This window comes from Oculina patagonica, chromosome 10 (assembly GCF_052425735.1).
Source record: "Oculina patagonica isolate OP01 chromosome 10, crgOcupat, whole genome shotgun sequence".
Lineage (NCBI taxonomy): Eukaryota > Metazoa > Cnidaria > Anthozoa > Scleractinia > Oculinidae > Oculina > Oculina patagonica.
In genome coordinates this window covers 5,321,415-5,337,284 of record NC_135767.1, presented here as the reverse complement: position 1 = coordinate 5,337,284, position 15,870 = coordinate 5,321,415, and the positions used below count along the sequence as shown (strand labels likewise).

Below are 15,870 nucleotides of genomic sequence, written 5' to 3'. Positions count from 1 at the left end.
AGAACCTCAGTTGAAAAGATTGCTTTTCGTCAAAAGTCTCTCCTCAGATTTATGAGCCTCCAAGAAACAAGTCTGTTCCTGAAGGCTACCCAGCCAACTTCACCTGCAAAGCCAGAGGTATTCCAAAGCCAAAACTGTCCTGGAATTTCAATGGTGGGGACCTTCCATCTGCAGTCAATCAAACCAATTTCCGTGAAGGATCATTCCTGGAGTTGTCAAACACAACAAAAGACATGGAAGGAACCTATACGTGCACAGCGACAAACAAAGCAAATACAACAACTTCCTCTGCATCTCTTCATGTTTTTGGTAAGCACAAAAAAAAAAAAAAAAAACTGCATCACTGTCACATCTATCTTTGATCATCATTCATGGTCATCACAACCACCATCCACCACCCACCACATAACATATGAGGGCAGCATATTGACCTTGTGCTGGGTTATACTGTCTTACTTGGGTGGTGAGTTCCTTATGGCACTCACGTTATGTGAGGACAGCATATTGGCCTTGTGCTGGACTATTCTGTCTTGGGTGAGTAGTTCGTTATGGAACTCTGTTAATTATCTGAGGGCAGCATATTGACCTCATGCTGGATTATTCTGTCTTGCTTACTTGGTTGGTGAGTTCTTTGCGAAACTCATGTTATCTGAGGGCAGCATAATGACCTCCTGCTAGATTATTCTGTCTTACTTACTTGGCTCGTGAGTTCCTTATAGAACTCATGTTATGTGAGGGCAGCATATTGGCCTTGTGCTGGACTATTCTGTCTTGGGTGAGTAGTTCGTTATGGAACTCTGTTAATTATTTGAGGGCAGCATATTGACCTTATGCTGGATTATTCTGTCTTGCTTACTTGGTTGGTGAGTTCTTTATGGAACTCAGGTTATCTGAAAGCAGCATATTGACCTCGTGCTGGATTATTCTGTCTTACTTACTTGGCTTGTGAGTTCCTTATGGAACTCATGTTATCTGAAAGCAGCATATTGACCTCGTGCTAGATTATTCTGTCTTACTTACTTGGCTCGTGAGTTCCTTATGGAACCCATGTTATCTGAAAGCAGCATATTGACCTCCTGCTAGATTATTCTGTCTTACTTACTTGGCTCGTGAGTTCCTTATGGAACTCGTGTTATCTGAAAGCAGCATATTGACCTTGTGCTGGATTATTCTGTCTTACTTTGGGTGGTGAGTTCCTTCTGGAACTCATGTTATCTTAGGGCAGCATATTGACCTCGTGCTGGATTATTCTGTCTTACGCGGGCGGTGAGTTCGTTGTGGAACTCATGTTATCTGAGGGCAGCATATTGACTTCGTGCTAGATTATTCTGTGCTACATGGCTGGTGCGTTTCTTATGGACCTCATGTTACCTCAGGGCAGCGTATTGACCTCGTGCTAGATTATTATGTCTTACTTGGGTTGTGAGTTTCTTACAGAACTCTTGTTATCTGAGGGCAGCATATTAACTTCCTGGTAGATTATTATGTCTTGGATGGTGAGTTCCTTATGAAACTCATGTTACCGTAAACTTCCGGTTATAAGCCCCCCCGCTTATAAGCCCCTCCGGTTATAAGCCCATCATCCTGGAAACAAAAAAATACATCCGATTATAAGCCCCCCCGGATATAAGCCCCCCTCTTCCAGATGACTGTTATGAGTAGGGCTAAATGTTGCTTTATTATGCGTTTTTAACTAAAAAACGTATTTCGATCAACACTCCCGTGGCTTGTTTTGAAACGTTTTTTTCATTCCGCTTATAAGCCCTCCCAGATATAAGCCCCTCTGCTTATAAGCCCACCCTAAACCCCTTACGAAGTTGTATAAGCCCAGGGCTTATAACCGGAATTCTACGGTATCTGAAGGCAGAATATTGACCTCATGCTAGATTATTCTGTCTATCTTGGGTGGTGAGTTGCTTAGTGAACTCATGATATCTGAGAGAAGCATATTGACCTCATTCTAGATTAATCTGTCGTACTTACCTGGGTTGTGAGTTCCTTAAGGAGCTCACGTTTTCTGAGGGCAGTTATATTGACTTCGTGCAGGATTATCCAGACTAACTTGCGTGGCGAGTTCCTTATGGAACTCACGTTATCTGAGGGCAGCATATTGACTTTGTGCTGGATTATCCAGTCTTACTTACTTGGTTGATGAGTTTGTTATGGAACTCATGTTATCTGGGCAGCAATATATGACCGTGTGCTGAAAGTTTTCAGCAAGTACTGTTGTTATCTATGTGACTTGAAAGGACTATGATACCTATTTGTGCCTTGAATGCTTTGAGGCTTGAAGATGTCCTGAGTCCATTACTGAACTCTAGGTATCCCGTAACATAACTCGGCGTTAAGGTATTAAATTACACAGGTGCACAAGTATTGCTACTTTTTGACTAGGTCTAGTACATAGGTCTGCTTACATGTCCCGCAAAATTAAGATTCTCATCAATATTGCCTGACTCCTAATAATTTTATTTGTTCATCATCATCATAAGCAGCACCACGGTCAATACTGAATAACAACACCACACGACCACGACCATCTATTTTTTGTTGTTAAAAAGGTAACAACCAAAGAATATTCTTTTAATCTTTGCCTTTTACTTATTGTGTTTTCCTTAAAAGAAAAACCCACTGCAGAAGTTGGTCCAAATCCATATCCAACACTTACAGCAGGAGATGAGCTCAGCTTAACATGCCGAGTCAATGAAGCAACAGTGAAGATCAAATGGAAGAAAGATGGTGACCCAGTAAGCCCAAGAGCACAGATTGATACTCAAGTAAATGACAAACTGAGCAAACTTTTTATTGCGGAAGTTGTGGAAGGTGATAGTGGTGAATATTCTTGTGAAGCACATAACAGACCAGGCATTGTGGCCCGCTCTACTGTGAAGATCAATATCAAGGGTAAGGTGACTTCTCCTGTTGTGGAAAGGTAAAGTCTGCGTTTGAGCCTAACTGCCCACCAGGCCGGAGGACTGAGAGTATTTCTACTCCCTATTGGATGGAATGCTAGTCCATTGCAGGGTTACCAACAGCACTCTTACCAACCAGTACCCATTTAAACATCTGGGTGGCGGGAATAAATAGTCTTTTACATTTATTTATACCAAAGGTTCTCTACTCAGGCTCCACTGCCAGTGCCACGTCTGCCATTGAGTGGTATTACATTGTTGGACCCATGTCTGGTTGCATTGTCATATTTGCCATTGGCTGGTACATCTGTAAACGTCACAGGGCAGGTAAAAACACCAACTGAATTACAGCGTTTTATGGAAGTTTTCTGTTCTGCTAAGATTGTTGTTGTTGTTGTTTTTAAAAAAAAATATGATATAGTCAATTTTGGCTTACTATATTGCCATGAGGTACATCATAAAGTCACGGATCCAATTTTTATTACATGTGCATCTGTAAAACACTCTTTAATAACTCCTTAGCACAAGGAATAAATTGTTGCTAGCCAATTAAGCTCCATCAAATTGCCCATTCCAGATTTTAGCACATGGATGTCCTTCTGTAATAAAATGTATTGGGTATGTATTGGGCAAAATAACTATTAATTATTATCGTCATCGTCATCATAATCATCGTCATCATCATCATCATCCTTTTCCCCGTCATCCTCTTCCTCGTCATCATTATCATCATTATCATTTATAGTTCTTTTTTTTGTAACTGGGTTGTTTCGAGTCGCTTCTAATAATCTCAGTTCACATTTTTTTAGTGAATTCCACCAACCTAGTATTTAGGATACATGTACTACTAACATAATTATTTTAAATCCTGATATTAATATGTTTGTTTGTCTCTTGTTAACTTTCGTATTTTTCATTATTTTTTCATTGGGAATATTCAGCTATGGCCAAATTGTAAGTTGAATTGTTACTTGCTTTTTTATTCTACTAAAATCACATGCAGCTCATTTTATATTAAGTAAAGAATGTGAAGAGAAGTGAAGGGAAGTGAAGTGAAGAAAGTAAAGAGAGTAACATACATTAAGTATTCAGGGAAACGCTTTTCCCTAACTACTTCCCTCCCTGGTTTTCGAGGAACGATCATGGCCTATTACTGGTAAATGTAAATTGTATGAGGATGTGTGGATTTTTTTATTGATAGTATATTCAACAAAATCACAAGAAGCATATTTCTGTAGTACAAATCAAGACCATTCACAACAGTTAGCTTTAGAACTCCTTGGTATATCTTCGGACTACTTCAGGTTGTAGATCAACTTGAAAAATCTTCAGAAGACTTGAAGTCAACATCAGAAATCTTTGAAAGAAGCAATCCAATCAGAAGCGATCAATAAAGGATAAACTGTAATATATTCTTATTTTGGAAAACTAATTTTGCTTTGACAAAATGAATAGGTTTTTAAGGCCAAACGTTAAAGCGCAGTTAAAAGAGCGAGATGCTCGTGGCCCCTGCTGGGTCGTTACTGTATATTTTGATTGTGTAATGTAACACAATGGACCTGTATGCATGTGCACAATAGCCGTTTACGTATAAATGTTGCAATACTGTCTAGCACAATTATATCATGCATTGTGTATGGCTAGTCTTTTAAATATCCCTATTCATGTCTTGTTTAAGCCTGCATGAGATCCTTACTTTCTATGGTACACAATTTGCCATTGGCCTCAATCCAGACAACCGTCTGGCTATAAGAGTTTATAGAATGAACTTTAGCATCATTCAATAGCTGTATTGCTTGTGTAACTGTGACTTAGTTTGAAATTTGTAACTCCCACCCTCCCTCCCTTTGGAGGCTTGATTGTTGTTGTAATTATTTGAATAAACCGGGGGGTTCACCTTTAGTCTCGCAGCGACTTTCCCAAGCTTTGTTTTTGCTATTTTAGTGGCGCTTATACTTTGCGCTCTAATGCCTCTTCTTGTTAAATTGGTATTTAATGCGGAGTCATAGTGCTGGGGTGATAAGTAAGGCTTGACAAGTCACAACTGTCTACACTCTAGCATGATGGTCAGCTCGTAGTGCCGTTTAGAGTTAGACTTCTAGGGCGCGTAAGCTTTTTGCCTTGCCGACTTATCTGATGCAGCGTGGGTTTTACCGCTGAGGAGATAAGTTTAGATTTTGGGACGCAACAGAAGTTTGTCTGTCACGCCGACCACAGAGCGGTGTTCCCCCCTTTATGTCATATACTGTGTGGTTTTTGCGTCTGTTTATTTAGATGTTTTTAAGTAAAACTTCTTAGAAAATGCGACATTAATTGGACACAGAATCACTGAGTTAGTTGTAATATTGTTTTAATTTAATTTGCCAATATACCCTGTAGTAATTTTGACAGTGTTGAGTTGTTAAATTTTTTACATAAACCACGCGGGGAGTCCGTGTTGGCCTGGCACTAATTATCCTTTCAACGTTCAAGCAGCAGTTTCGCTTTTTACTGCCGCCAATCTTCGTAGTGTACGTCTCAGAAAACGTAAAAGGTGAGTTCAGAGGTGTTTATTGGTCGCCACCATAAAATATTGAATTAAATAATGATTGATGACAGCAAAAGCGAACCTCCTTTTTGTATCAGATCGTGATTAAAAAAGATCGAAAAAAAATTGTTTGCAGGAAGGTGTTGTTAGAAAAAAATTGTTTGCAGAGGTGCATAGATAAAAAAAAAAGTTTGCAGAGAGAGATTTTCCATCCCCCCCCTCCAGAAAAATAATGGTCCGTCCCTAATAACATATCTACACCGTGGAAAAAACATTGAATACATGACAAGAAAGAATTGGCTTTCTAAAAAATCTTACAGATTTTTAAAGATCCACCTATCATATCTTTTAAGAGAGGAAAATCTTGAGAAGATATATATGCTCGTTAGAGCAAGAATATAAAAGGTTCTCAAATGTTTCACACCGGTAGAGATTGTGCGGCCTGTCACGCCTTGCTACCTCCTACTGATTATGTTTTCCAGACAGAGCCCTATTCTACCAGTGAACTTAATTAACACAGTCAAACTGTTGTACTGTACAACACTTCTACGCCTAAATACACGCAAACTATAATACACATTTCTTCAATCTTTGGAAGAAAGCACCTTAAGAACGCGTATAACAGAAATATGCCTGTGCATTTTAACAGGATGCCATTTTAAACGTAGAATTTTTTAAATTATAACCTTTTAGAAAACACAATGCAAGCTTTGAAACCAAACAGATCGAACCTACAGCAACCTGATTGGACTGGCAAGGACCAATCAGAACGCACCATTTTCGATCCATCTAACGGTCATAGGTGGATATAAAAACTTAACTGGATGAACATAAAAGGTTCTCAAATGTTTCACACCGGTAGAGATTGTGCGGCCTGTCGCGCCTTGCTACCTCCTACTATCCTCATATGCTGGGGGTTATCTGCTATGGGCTAGCATTCCATCAACACTATTAGTTGCTATACTTCAGTCTCACTATATGTGTGTTGTAAACTGATGGAACTTGTGTATTAATCAAATGAGAGTAACAAAGCTTTCATTCAATAAGACAGGTATACAATCTTTGACCAGGGCCAGGGCCTACTTTATATTTACATTTACATGTGTTAGTATAGACTGCTTTCTTTAACAGCATGCATATTGTAAATATTTCAGATACATTCAGTTTCTATTATATAATAATTATTCTACGTGGCATTCGTGGGTGTCAAAAATAAAGTGTATTCAGGTGCTGTAGTTTGCACTATAAACGAAAAATCAAAATGGTGCCCAGAAAGGAAGCAATAACCTCGATTTACCGGATAGCTTCATTAATCATGTTTGTGTGGCAAAATAAATAAATAAATAAAAAAATAAATAAATAACTTGGGGCGCCTTTAATTGCCGTTACATTTATTGTATGATTCATTTACTTCATATATTCTCGCGCGAGTCGTGGTGTGCTTTGAGAAATCGAAACAAATCTACAAATATATTAAAGCTAAGTGCATAAATACAAAATTTAATGTGCTTTCCGATCGCGAGAGACAAGAGCAAAGTTTGACGAGTAGTGTTTCTTGTGGCAATAGCCCCTTGGATTAGATACCTCTAGCTGGACATGGTTACCACTGTCTGAATAAATTGCCGCCAACGCTTTATCGAAGACCATCGTTGCAGCTTTCGTCAAAATGAGCTGGGGGCTGATTTGTGGGACATCGTCGCCGTGAATTAGCAAAAACCGACTCCATTTCTGCCGCAAAGTTTAGTTTTTGTGTAGATAATGCATCGATACTCTCGCTGTACTTGTTTTGTCCTGGCAATTGGTTTTATTGGGGCCACCGAGCACGCATTGGGTACCTCTTGCACTCACACTTCTCTTATCCGCCATTGCGCTCGACTCGTCTAAACAATTTCCTACGTCACGACCTTGTAATATGATCGTTTTGGCCGCGCGCAAAATGGCCCCACTTTTCAGACGTCAAATTTGAACTTTAGGCGGCAAAAACTCGGATTTTTCTTTCTTTAACACTATTCGCTTTTGGGCATTTCGAAAAGTACATATAACAAGCTACAAAAAAATGTAAAAGTATTTTTTACTTCATAGGCACTTTAAGGCACATTTTTACTCCTAGCCTCCTGGATGAAATGCTAGTGCATATTGCGGGGTTACTTGCAACATCAAATTCACTAGTCCCATTTATATACCTGGGTGGAGAAAGGCACTCTGAGAGTCAAGTGTCTTGCCCAAGAACACAATGCAATCCTGGCCAGGGCTCAACCATGTGGCCTCCATGCCTTCTACCCGAGAATAAACAATAACTAAAATTATAGAAACTATAAAATTGAAGTCTTGTATATTACTGTTAAAGGCTTCAAGTCAAGTGACATTGCCAGGGCCAGGCCAGCTGTAGAGTGGTACTACATTGTTGGACCCATCTCCGGTTGCATTGTCATATTTGCCATTGTCTGGTACATTTGTAAACATCACAGAGCAGGTAAAAACACCAACTGAATAACAGCATTTTATCTAAGTTTCTTGTTCTGCCTAGATTTTTTTTTTAAAAAAATAGTCAATAAATAAATAAATAAATGAATAAAACAAGACATTAGACAAAGAAAAGAGTATTTCCAGTGGCAAACCCATGGAGTGGCTCTTCATCCACTGTTTCCGAATCGAATTAAAATTTAGAAATGTTTGTTTTTTGTGGAGGAGTAAAATTTAATATTAGAAAAAAAAAGAAAAAAAGAAAAAAAAATCACAGTAGTAGTGTCGTTAACTACGATTGTAAATGTATATAGGTTTTTTTTTTTCCTGTTAAGTATTGTGTTAAATTAAGTTAGTTGTCGTAAGTGCTGTAAATTGTTTAATTTAATTCATTATTTCGATTTAGTTTTATTTTTAGGAATATTATTGTGTTGTAAATGGACTTTTGCTGTCAATAAAGTTGTGTTGCAAAAAAAAAAAAAAAAAACTGTATTGGGCAAAGTAATTATCTTTTTTTAAACTTGTTGTTTTGAGTTACTCCTTATCCAAGTGTACACGTTTTTATATATAATTTAACCCAACTAGTACTTAACCTCTCTTTACCTGGGTCTACTGCAAATATTAAACCTGATTTTGTTATGTTTGTTCATATTTTTCATTGGGAATATTCAGCTATGGCGAAATTGTAAGTTCCATATTAACTTGTTTTTTATTCTACTAAAATTACATGCAGATCACTTTTACATTTGTACAGAGCATGTTTCCAATTGAGTGTTGTAAAACCAACATCAAAGTTAAATCACTCTGGCTAATCAAGGACAGATAAATCCAGCTGTGAACCAATCAAACCTTGAAGCAAATACATGTAGATGGTGGGATTTCTGATTGGATGAGAAATTGGTGCTACTACTAATTAAGTGCAGAAATAAAATTATGCAAAACCAAAGCAAATGCGTCGAATTACTTTCAACACTCAAGTGGAAACTGCCATATACATTTTAATGCACCGATAAGCAGGTTTATTATACAGCTAGCACCATGATTGGGCAAGATGAACCAAATTGTGCTCTGTTTTTGGCTACCTTAGATTGGGCTTTCTTGCAGCTCGGGATTTCTTGCTGTGTCATCAAGAAAAGTGGTGTTCTCTATGCCATAGATAATTAATCCTTTATTGACCAATAGTGTTTGGTGAAGATAGCTGGATATTGGTCTCGTTCTTTTTTGTATGATTATGGACATCGACTGCATGCATCTCAAATTGAAGAAATAAATGAAGAAATAATCAACCAATCAAATGGAAAACCATTAATCAAGTTGGGATTAATTGCACTGCCAATCAGAAACGAGTAATTTTGTTGAGTGTACTATAGAGGATGCAAACTAATTGGAGAGGTTTTCTACAAGAAATAGATGTTGATAAGTTAAAAGTCGATAACAACAAGTAATGATTATCATAATAATAAAAACTATTGGTGGCAATTGTAACGTATGCTCTACCGGTAAATTTTGCAGAATAGTTTTATGAATTTCTTTTGATTGGTCACTAGGGGTATGCCATACCCTTTGGTAATTTTGACAGTGTTGATGTTTTTAAATTGTTTAGTCCTGATCAAGAGCAAGCAGTTGAGATGGAGTTGCAGAATGTTGAAGTGGATGAATGGGAGATTGCTGTTGACCGCATACTACTTCAAGATGTCATTGGCAGAGGGGCATTTGGAGCAGTCTGGAGAGCACTTTTGAGTGAACCAGATGGGAAGCCTGGAAATCGGACAGTTGCTGCAAAATGCTTTACACGTAACATCATTTGAATTGTTTTAAATTACTTGTGAACATTTTCAGATGCAATCAAAGTTAATGAGAAAGATGTAAATGCAAATCAACTTGTTATATTTGTATTATATTGTAGCCACTGCTGGGGAAGATGGAAGAAAATCTCTGATGAGAGAAATAGAGCTTGGAAAACTTCTTGGAGAAAAACCTCAGTCAAACATTGTTACATTTATTGGCTGTGTTACAACCCAAGGTAATCGGCTGCTATAATTGTTCAGAGATTGGTAAACGTTTAATGATTTTTTTTTATGTATAGGTGCTCGGGCTATAAGTTTAGCAACAAGCTAAGTGGGAAGTTATTGCTTGGGAAGGAATGTTAAGTTAACGGAGGTTGATATCTTGCCATCACTAGATGGCAACCAAAACTGGCAAGCTTTTCTTTCAGCATACCATTAAAATTGACAGTGTGTATTTATGTTGGAATCTTGAACAACACAACTCAACAATGCTGGTGCATGCCTCCATTTTTTGTGACATGAAGCAACATGGAGTGTCGGCTTGCCCTAGCCTAATAATTTGTCAGTACTCCTTTACACTCCCAAGAAGTGGCACAGTGACTGTAACGTGAGATTAAAGTGTCTTGCCTGTGCAAGAATGCAACACATTTTTTTTTTGTGGGGCTTGAACTCAGCTCAATCCAAATTCCAGTTAACTCACCATTTGCCTCACATTTCCCAAGATAAGGTACCAGTAAATGACAGTGTTAATTGTCACAAATTCAGTGGATTGTAACTTATATTTAAAATGCTCATTCTCTGCTTCCAGTTCATCCAATTCTGGTCATGGAGTACTTGGCGTGTGGTGACTTGCTGGGTTATTTGAGGAAGAGCCGTGGAGTTCATGATAAGTATCACCTCGGACAGGGAAGTGTTCCAGAGCTGGAAATATATGACCTAGTGTTATTTGCCAAACAAATCGCTGCTGGTATGGTATTCCTTGGATCAAGAGGGGTGAGCAAACAAGTCACAGAAATTAGAGTCTGATAAAGTTTCTCCAAAGACTCTGCAACGCTTTTTAAATTCCTACTCAATATGAATTTGTCAATTAAATGAGCTATAAGACTCCCACTTGTGGTACTTAGAATTCAGTAATATTTTGGTACTGCTCAAGCAAACGCTGTAGCTCTCATCTGCCTTCAGTCAACTTTTCAATATGTTTATTGTAGCTATTGCAATTTTTCTATAGTTTTAAATAATTTGACTCCTATTCCTGGATTACAATGTTATACCTTTTCAAGAGTTCGAGTTGTCAACATTCTGTAATCATGACAAGATATCCCTATATGCCTGGTTGTATTACATTTATTTGAAAAGACATACAGAAATATCACTACATGATAAGTGAAATCATATTCAAAATGCAAAATGTAAGAATATTTTTGCAGATAATCCATCGAGATCTGGCAGCTCGAAATGTACTTGTCGATGACAACTATGTTTGCAAGGTGACTGACTTTGGACTGGCTTATCAAGATTTCAAGTATGGGCACGGAAATGCCAAAAAGGTAGAGTGGTCAATAACTTTACACAGCCATAAAACAATATTTGTAAATGTTGCAACTTAATTAGTTGGGTGAATTTCTAAATGCAGTGTATGTAAACAGTGATGTCAGCATTCAAACGGCTTGCACTGAAAAGGTCACCTGTGTTGTGGCAGATTTGTATCAAGCTCTGTTAAATTTTATATCGAATCCTATAATGCCAATGAAAGCAATAATGCTTAGTAATATGAATTGTTATGTAGCTGGAATTTTTTCCCCAACAACATGCACTTTCATTGGCTACCTCAACTTCACATAACATCTAACAATAAAACTGTTTTCCGCCAAAAAAGTCTCTGAGCGGGCAACATTGCAAAATCTATGACGTCAGAGGGTAACAGTGCACTATTGCCTGCTAATGTTGACTGATGATTGCCTTTGCATGTGAATCTTCTGATGTCTTCGTTATGCTATGTAATAAATCACTTAATGACTGGTCCCTCGGGAAACCAGTTAATTTTGTTTTAGCCTGAGGAAACATTGAGATTCTCGGGAAACAAGATTAACTGTATTGGGACAAGTGGTCCATACTGCCAGAGCTTATCGGGGTTTCTATAGCATTAAGGACTAGGAGTATTTCTACTCTCCCCCCCCCTCCCGGGATGGCATGCTAACCCACTACACGGTTACTTCCCAGCATTATCACCACTACACCCCCCCCCCTCCCACCCACCTACACATGCTACTCCACTTCACGGTTACCTCCAAGCATTATCACCAGTACACAGTCATATATACACCTGGGTGGAAAGAGGCACTGTGAGAGTAAAGTGTCTCACCTAAGAACACATTGCAAAGTCTTGCTGCAATGTCATATTGTATTTTAAAAAAAGTTTGGTAACTTGATATGAAAATAAGGGAGTTATGTTAAAAAAAAAAAAAAAAAGTCTGCTTCGAGCCTAGTGGCCCATACAGGCCGGAGCTTATCCCGGTTTTCGTAGCATTAAGCGACTAGGAGTATTGCTACTCCCCCCTGGATGGGATGCTAGTCCATCACAGGGTTACCCCCCAGCAGTAAATTCGCCGGTACCCATTTATACACCTGGGTGGAGAGAGGCACTGTGAGAGTAAAGTGTCTTGCCCAAGAACACAACGCAGCGCCCCGGCCAGGCCTCGAACCCGAGCCGTTCGACTCGGAGGCGAGCGCCAACCATTAGGGGAGTTATGTTACAATATTTTAATTCATTCAAAATTGTACTTCAGTTTAATGGAAACCTCAAACCAACCGTTAACTAAGAACCTAAAACATGAGCGATATACCGATAGTTCGAAACCAAAAAAGCAATGAGGAAGGTAAAGGATAGGGAAAATTAGGAGGGATTGTGAACGACCGACTTCAAAAAGTTAGGTTAATCTTTCAGATGTGCCATCCGTCGTTTAGCTCCTTTTACTTCCTCGATATCAGTCTTTCTTACTGATTGTGTTCACAGGGCTGCATGCCAATTAAATGGACTGCACCAGAGATTCTGTCAGGGAATTTTGCTGAACTTTCATCCCAAAGTGATGTGTATGTATAATACATTCCATTGTTGTGCTGCAGTTGATCTTGCTGTCTGCAAATGATAAGAATGACACTTTTTATGACTACCTAAAAGAAAATAGCTAAGGTCGAAAGCTGAATTTAGAATCAAGACTAGATTAGATAATCGACTATGATTGTGATAAGTATTTAAACCAATCAAAAGTTGGTATTCAGTCCTGGCCAGACCCCAGGAATGAAAGTCATGAGCGAATTATAATATTACTAACAATTATTTATAATTTTATCTAAAATTGTAAATTAAAGAACTTTTTAAGCAAATTAGACCAGGAATTTTAGAGTGGTTTTACCATCAAGTCAATGAACTGCACAGGAGTTTGAAAGAACACAAGAAAACCCATAATATTGTAGTTTTCTTTTTTTAAGACACTAGCTGAATTACTCTTCTTACAAACCATTGTTATAGTACTAAATTACACACTTTCTGTCTTGTGTACATACTACACAAGTATTCCCTCTCATCTGCATTATCACTAAATCCACAGGTGGTCATACGGAGTTGTGCTGTATGAGATATTCACCATTGGTAAGTTAAAAACTTGTTTTTATAGTCATCATCATCATCATCATCATCATAATGTTACTCCCATGAGTCTTTTTTTGCTGCTCAGTGGTAAAATGTCTCACCAGTGTACAGAACTTGGCTCCCTGGTTCGACTCCTGTTGGGAGAACTCATTCGGCTACTAACAGCATTTCTTTTCAGAACTCACTTGGGCGATTACACCATATGAACCAATATTAATTAATAGCAAGAAGAACTAAACATCTTCAAAATCAAACTCTAAGTAGGGTAGAGTTAAAACTTATGTATAACTTAAAACGAGTAGTAATCTTTTCACCAACATGCAAAAAAAGTTAAGAACACACCTGTATTCCTTGACAGGGGGAATTCCATATCCTGGATGGTCGGAAGGCAAGGTGGTTGCAGAAGTCTTAAATGGATATCAAATGCCAAAGCCTGAACATATTGATGACAAATTGTAGGTTTTAAATCTGATTGTTTCATCAGACTATTCGATGATAGACCATGTTCTGCACACATTGCCTTTGAAACTTAAAAAGTTAAATATTCTTGATTTTCGCAGCATAAAATTAACTAAAACTGTTTTCTTTTTTATATATGTGCTATCCTTTAATTTAGTTTTGAGACGCGCAATGACCTAATGGTTAGCTTGCTGGAGTCTGGATTGAGTCTTCTGGGCTCGAGCCCTAGCCAGGCTCTTTGTGTTGTGTTCTTGAGCAATTAAGTCACTTTATTGCCACTGTGCCTCTCTCCACCCAGGTTTATAAGTGGGTACAAGTGAATTTAATGCTGGGGGTAACCCTGCATGTTGTTGAACTCCTTCACTTAATGCTACAGAAACTAGGATAAGCTCCGGCCTATACAACCACTAGGCTTGAACAAAGACTTTTTTATGTTTATGCAATTATTAGCTACTAAGAAATGTTATTGGTGTACTAGCCTTTTAAGGCTATAGGAATTTAAAAATTCCTATAGGCAAAAGTCAACTTAATTGCACCTTGTTGTGTTTATTTTTAGGTATGATGTAATAACAAGGTGCTGGAACCTTAACCCTGATTTCCGCTCCCCTTTTGAAAACCTGCGAAAAAGAATGGATTCATACCTTCGCGAAGAGGTTTGTAAAATTGGCGTCAACAGAATTCCATGCACTTCTGAAGCCACTCAGAAACTCTATTGACCCCTTAAGCTTAAATAAACTTCGGTGTCTTCTGCAATACTCTCCTCTTAGGAGTTGGTCCATCGGTCAGCCGGCCGGCCAGTCAGTCAGTCTGTCGGAAAAGGAAAAGATTCAAAATAGGCAATCCTAAGTTTGATGCTATCAAACTTTTGGGTTTGGGAACGTTAATTTCTACATTTTTAATCACATCCTGGTTAATGCTGCATAAAGTTTTTTATATTAGCGATGAAGGAATAAAGATCTTCATTTCAGTATCGCTTGCTAAAATACTTAATAGAACTAGAAGTAAGAAATACTTAATGGGGACACTATAAAATAAATTAAAAATAAAAATCTAAATATTCTAATAAATTTATTCAATTGATTTATTATTATTTTCCTTTTCAGACATATACAGAACTGATGAACATGGGACGATATGACGGCACAAAATACTCAAAGGTTGAAGATCTCGGAGCGGAAGATGAACCTCCAACTGAACGAGTCAAAACTACCTCCACTGGAAAGAAATTGGGAAAATGGTCAAGTCTCCGTTTCTGAGTAAACATGCACAGCTGGAAATGAAAGCCATCAAGACCTTTTTATTTTCTTTTTTAAAGTTATTTTCATTTAAAACTTTTTTAGCTTGTGAATTTAAATTTTAAATTTTAAGCTTTTTTTATTTTTTAATTATATTGTAATGCGCAATTGAAAATTTTTAAATTAATAATTGCGCAATATAAGTTAATTATTTATTATTTTATGATAATTTAAACCAAACTATATAACTATTGTAATTATAGTAATTATCATAATTGTAGTAATAATTATAGTAATTTATTTCCTTGGTAAACACTCACTGAGTAAGACACTAAGTTTTTTTTTGTGATAGACTAATAAAAACTTTCAGACATTAAAAAAAACTTTACCTGAAATGGTGCTTAAGATTAAGTCAAAAAATGTCTCAGGTAAAGAATGTTAAGTAGAGGGATATTTCCACTGGTGGACATATGTTTGAAAATAATACTGCTCGTCTCGATAAAAACGACAAAAGCTGTTACTTATGACATAAATTTTACATTTCTAGGTAAACTTTAAGTAGAATTTTTTAGTTAAGTTTACAAGAGGTATCTGGTACAGTAACGCCATTTAAATCATTGATTAATTTAGACTAAAATACGAGATAAATTGTTCATAGGGGTTAAAGGTAATGTGTCGATGCATACAAAACAATCTAACATTTTCCTTATTTATTCAACTTCTAGACTAAGGCATTACGCTATTATGTATAAACGTTCTAGTTTAGTTAACAAGGTATTGTCTTTGTTATTGAATAGTGTTATTCCTATTGACTTATTTAATCATCATTTTATTGGTA

At 37.4% G+C, this 15,870-nt stretch overlaps 1 protein-coding gene across 1 annotated transcript in view; it reads left to right on the top strand.

Annotated features, from left to right (window-relative positions):
• LOC144628855 (fibroblast growth factor receptor 2-like) overlaps positions 1-15,656 on the top strand; it is a 49,880-nt gene extending 34,224 nt beyond the window's left edge. The window contains exons 7-19 of the mRNA XM_078486959.1: positions 37-309; positions 2,623-2,904; positions 3,126-3,239; positions 3,854-3,866; positions 9,506-9,696; positions 9,809-9,925; positions 10,498-10,682; positions 11,117-11,236; positions 12,703-12,779; positions 13,298-13,338; positions 13,697-13,793; positions 14,354-14,450; positions 14,901-15,656. Coding sequence (XP_078343085.1) covers positions 37-309; positions 2,623-2,904; positions 3,126-3,239; positions 3,854-3,866; positions 9,506-9,696; positions 9,809-9,925; positions 10,498-10,682; positions 11,117-11,236; positions 12,703-12,779; positions 13,298-13,338; positions 13,697-13,793; positions 14,354-14,450; positions 14,901-15,053 — 1,760 coding nt within the window. The 3' untranslated portion in view covers positions 15,054-15,656. The remainder of the gene's footprint in view (positions 1-36; positions 310-2,622; positions 2,905-3,125; positions 3,240-3,853; positions 3,867-9,505; positions 9,697-9,808; positions 9,926-10,497; positions 10,683-11,116; positions 11,237-12,702; positions 12,780-13,297; positions 13,339-13,696; positions 13,794-14,353; positions 14,451-14,900) is intronic.
• Positions 15,657-15,870: the final 214 nt, after the last annotated feature.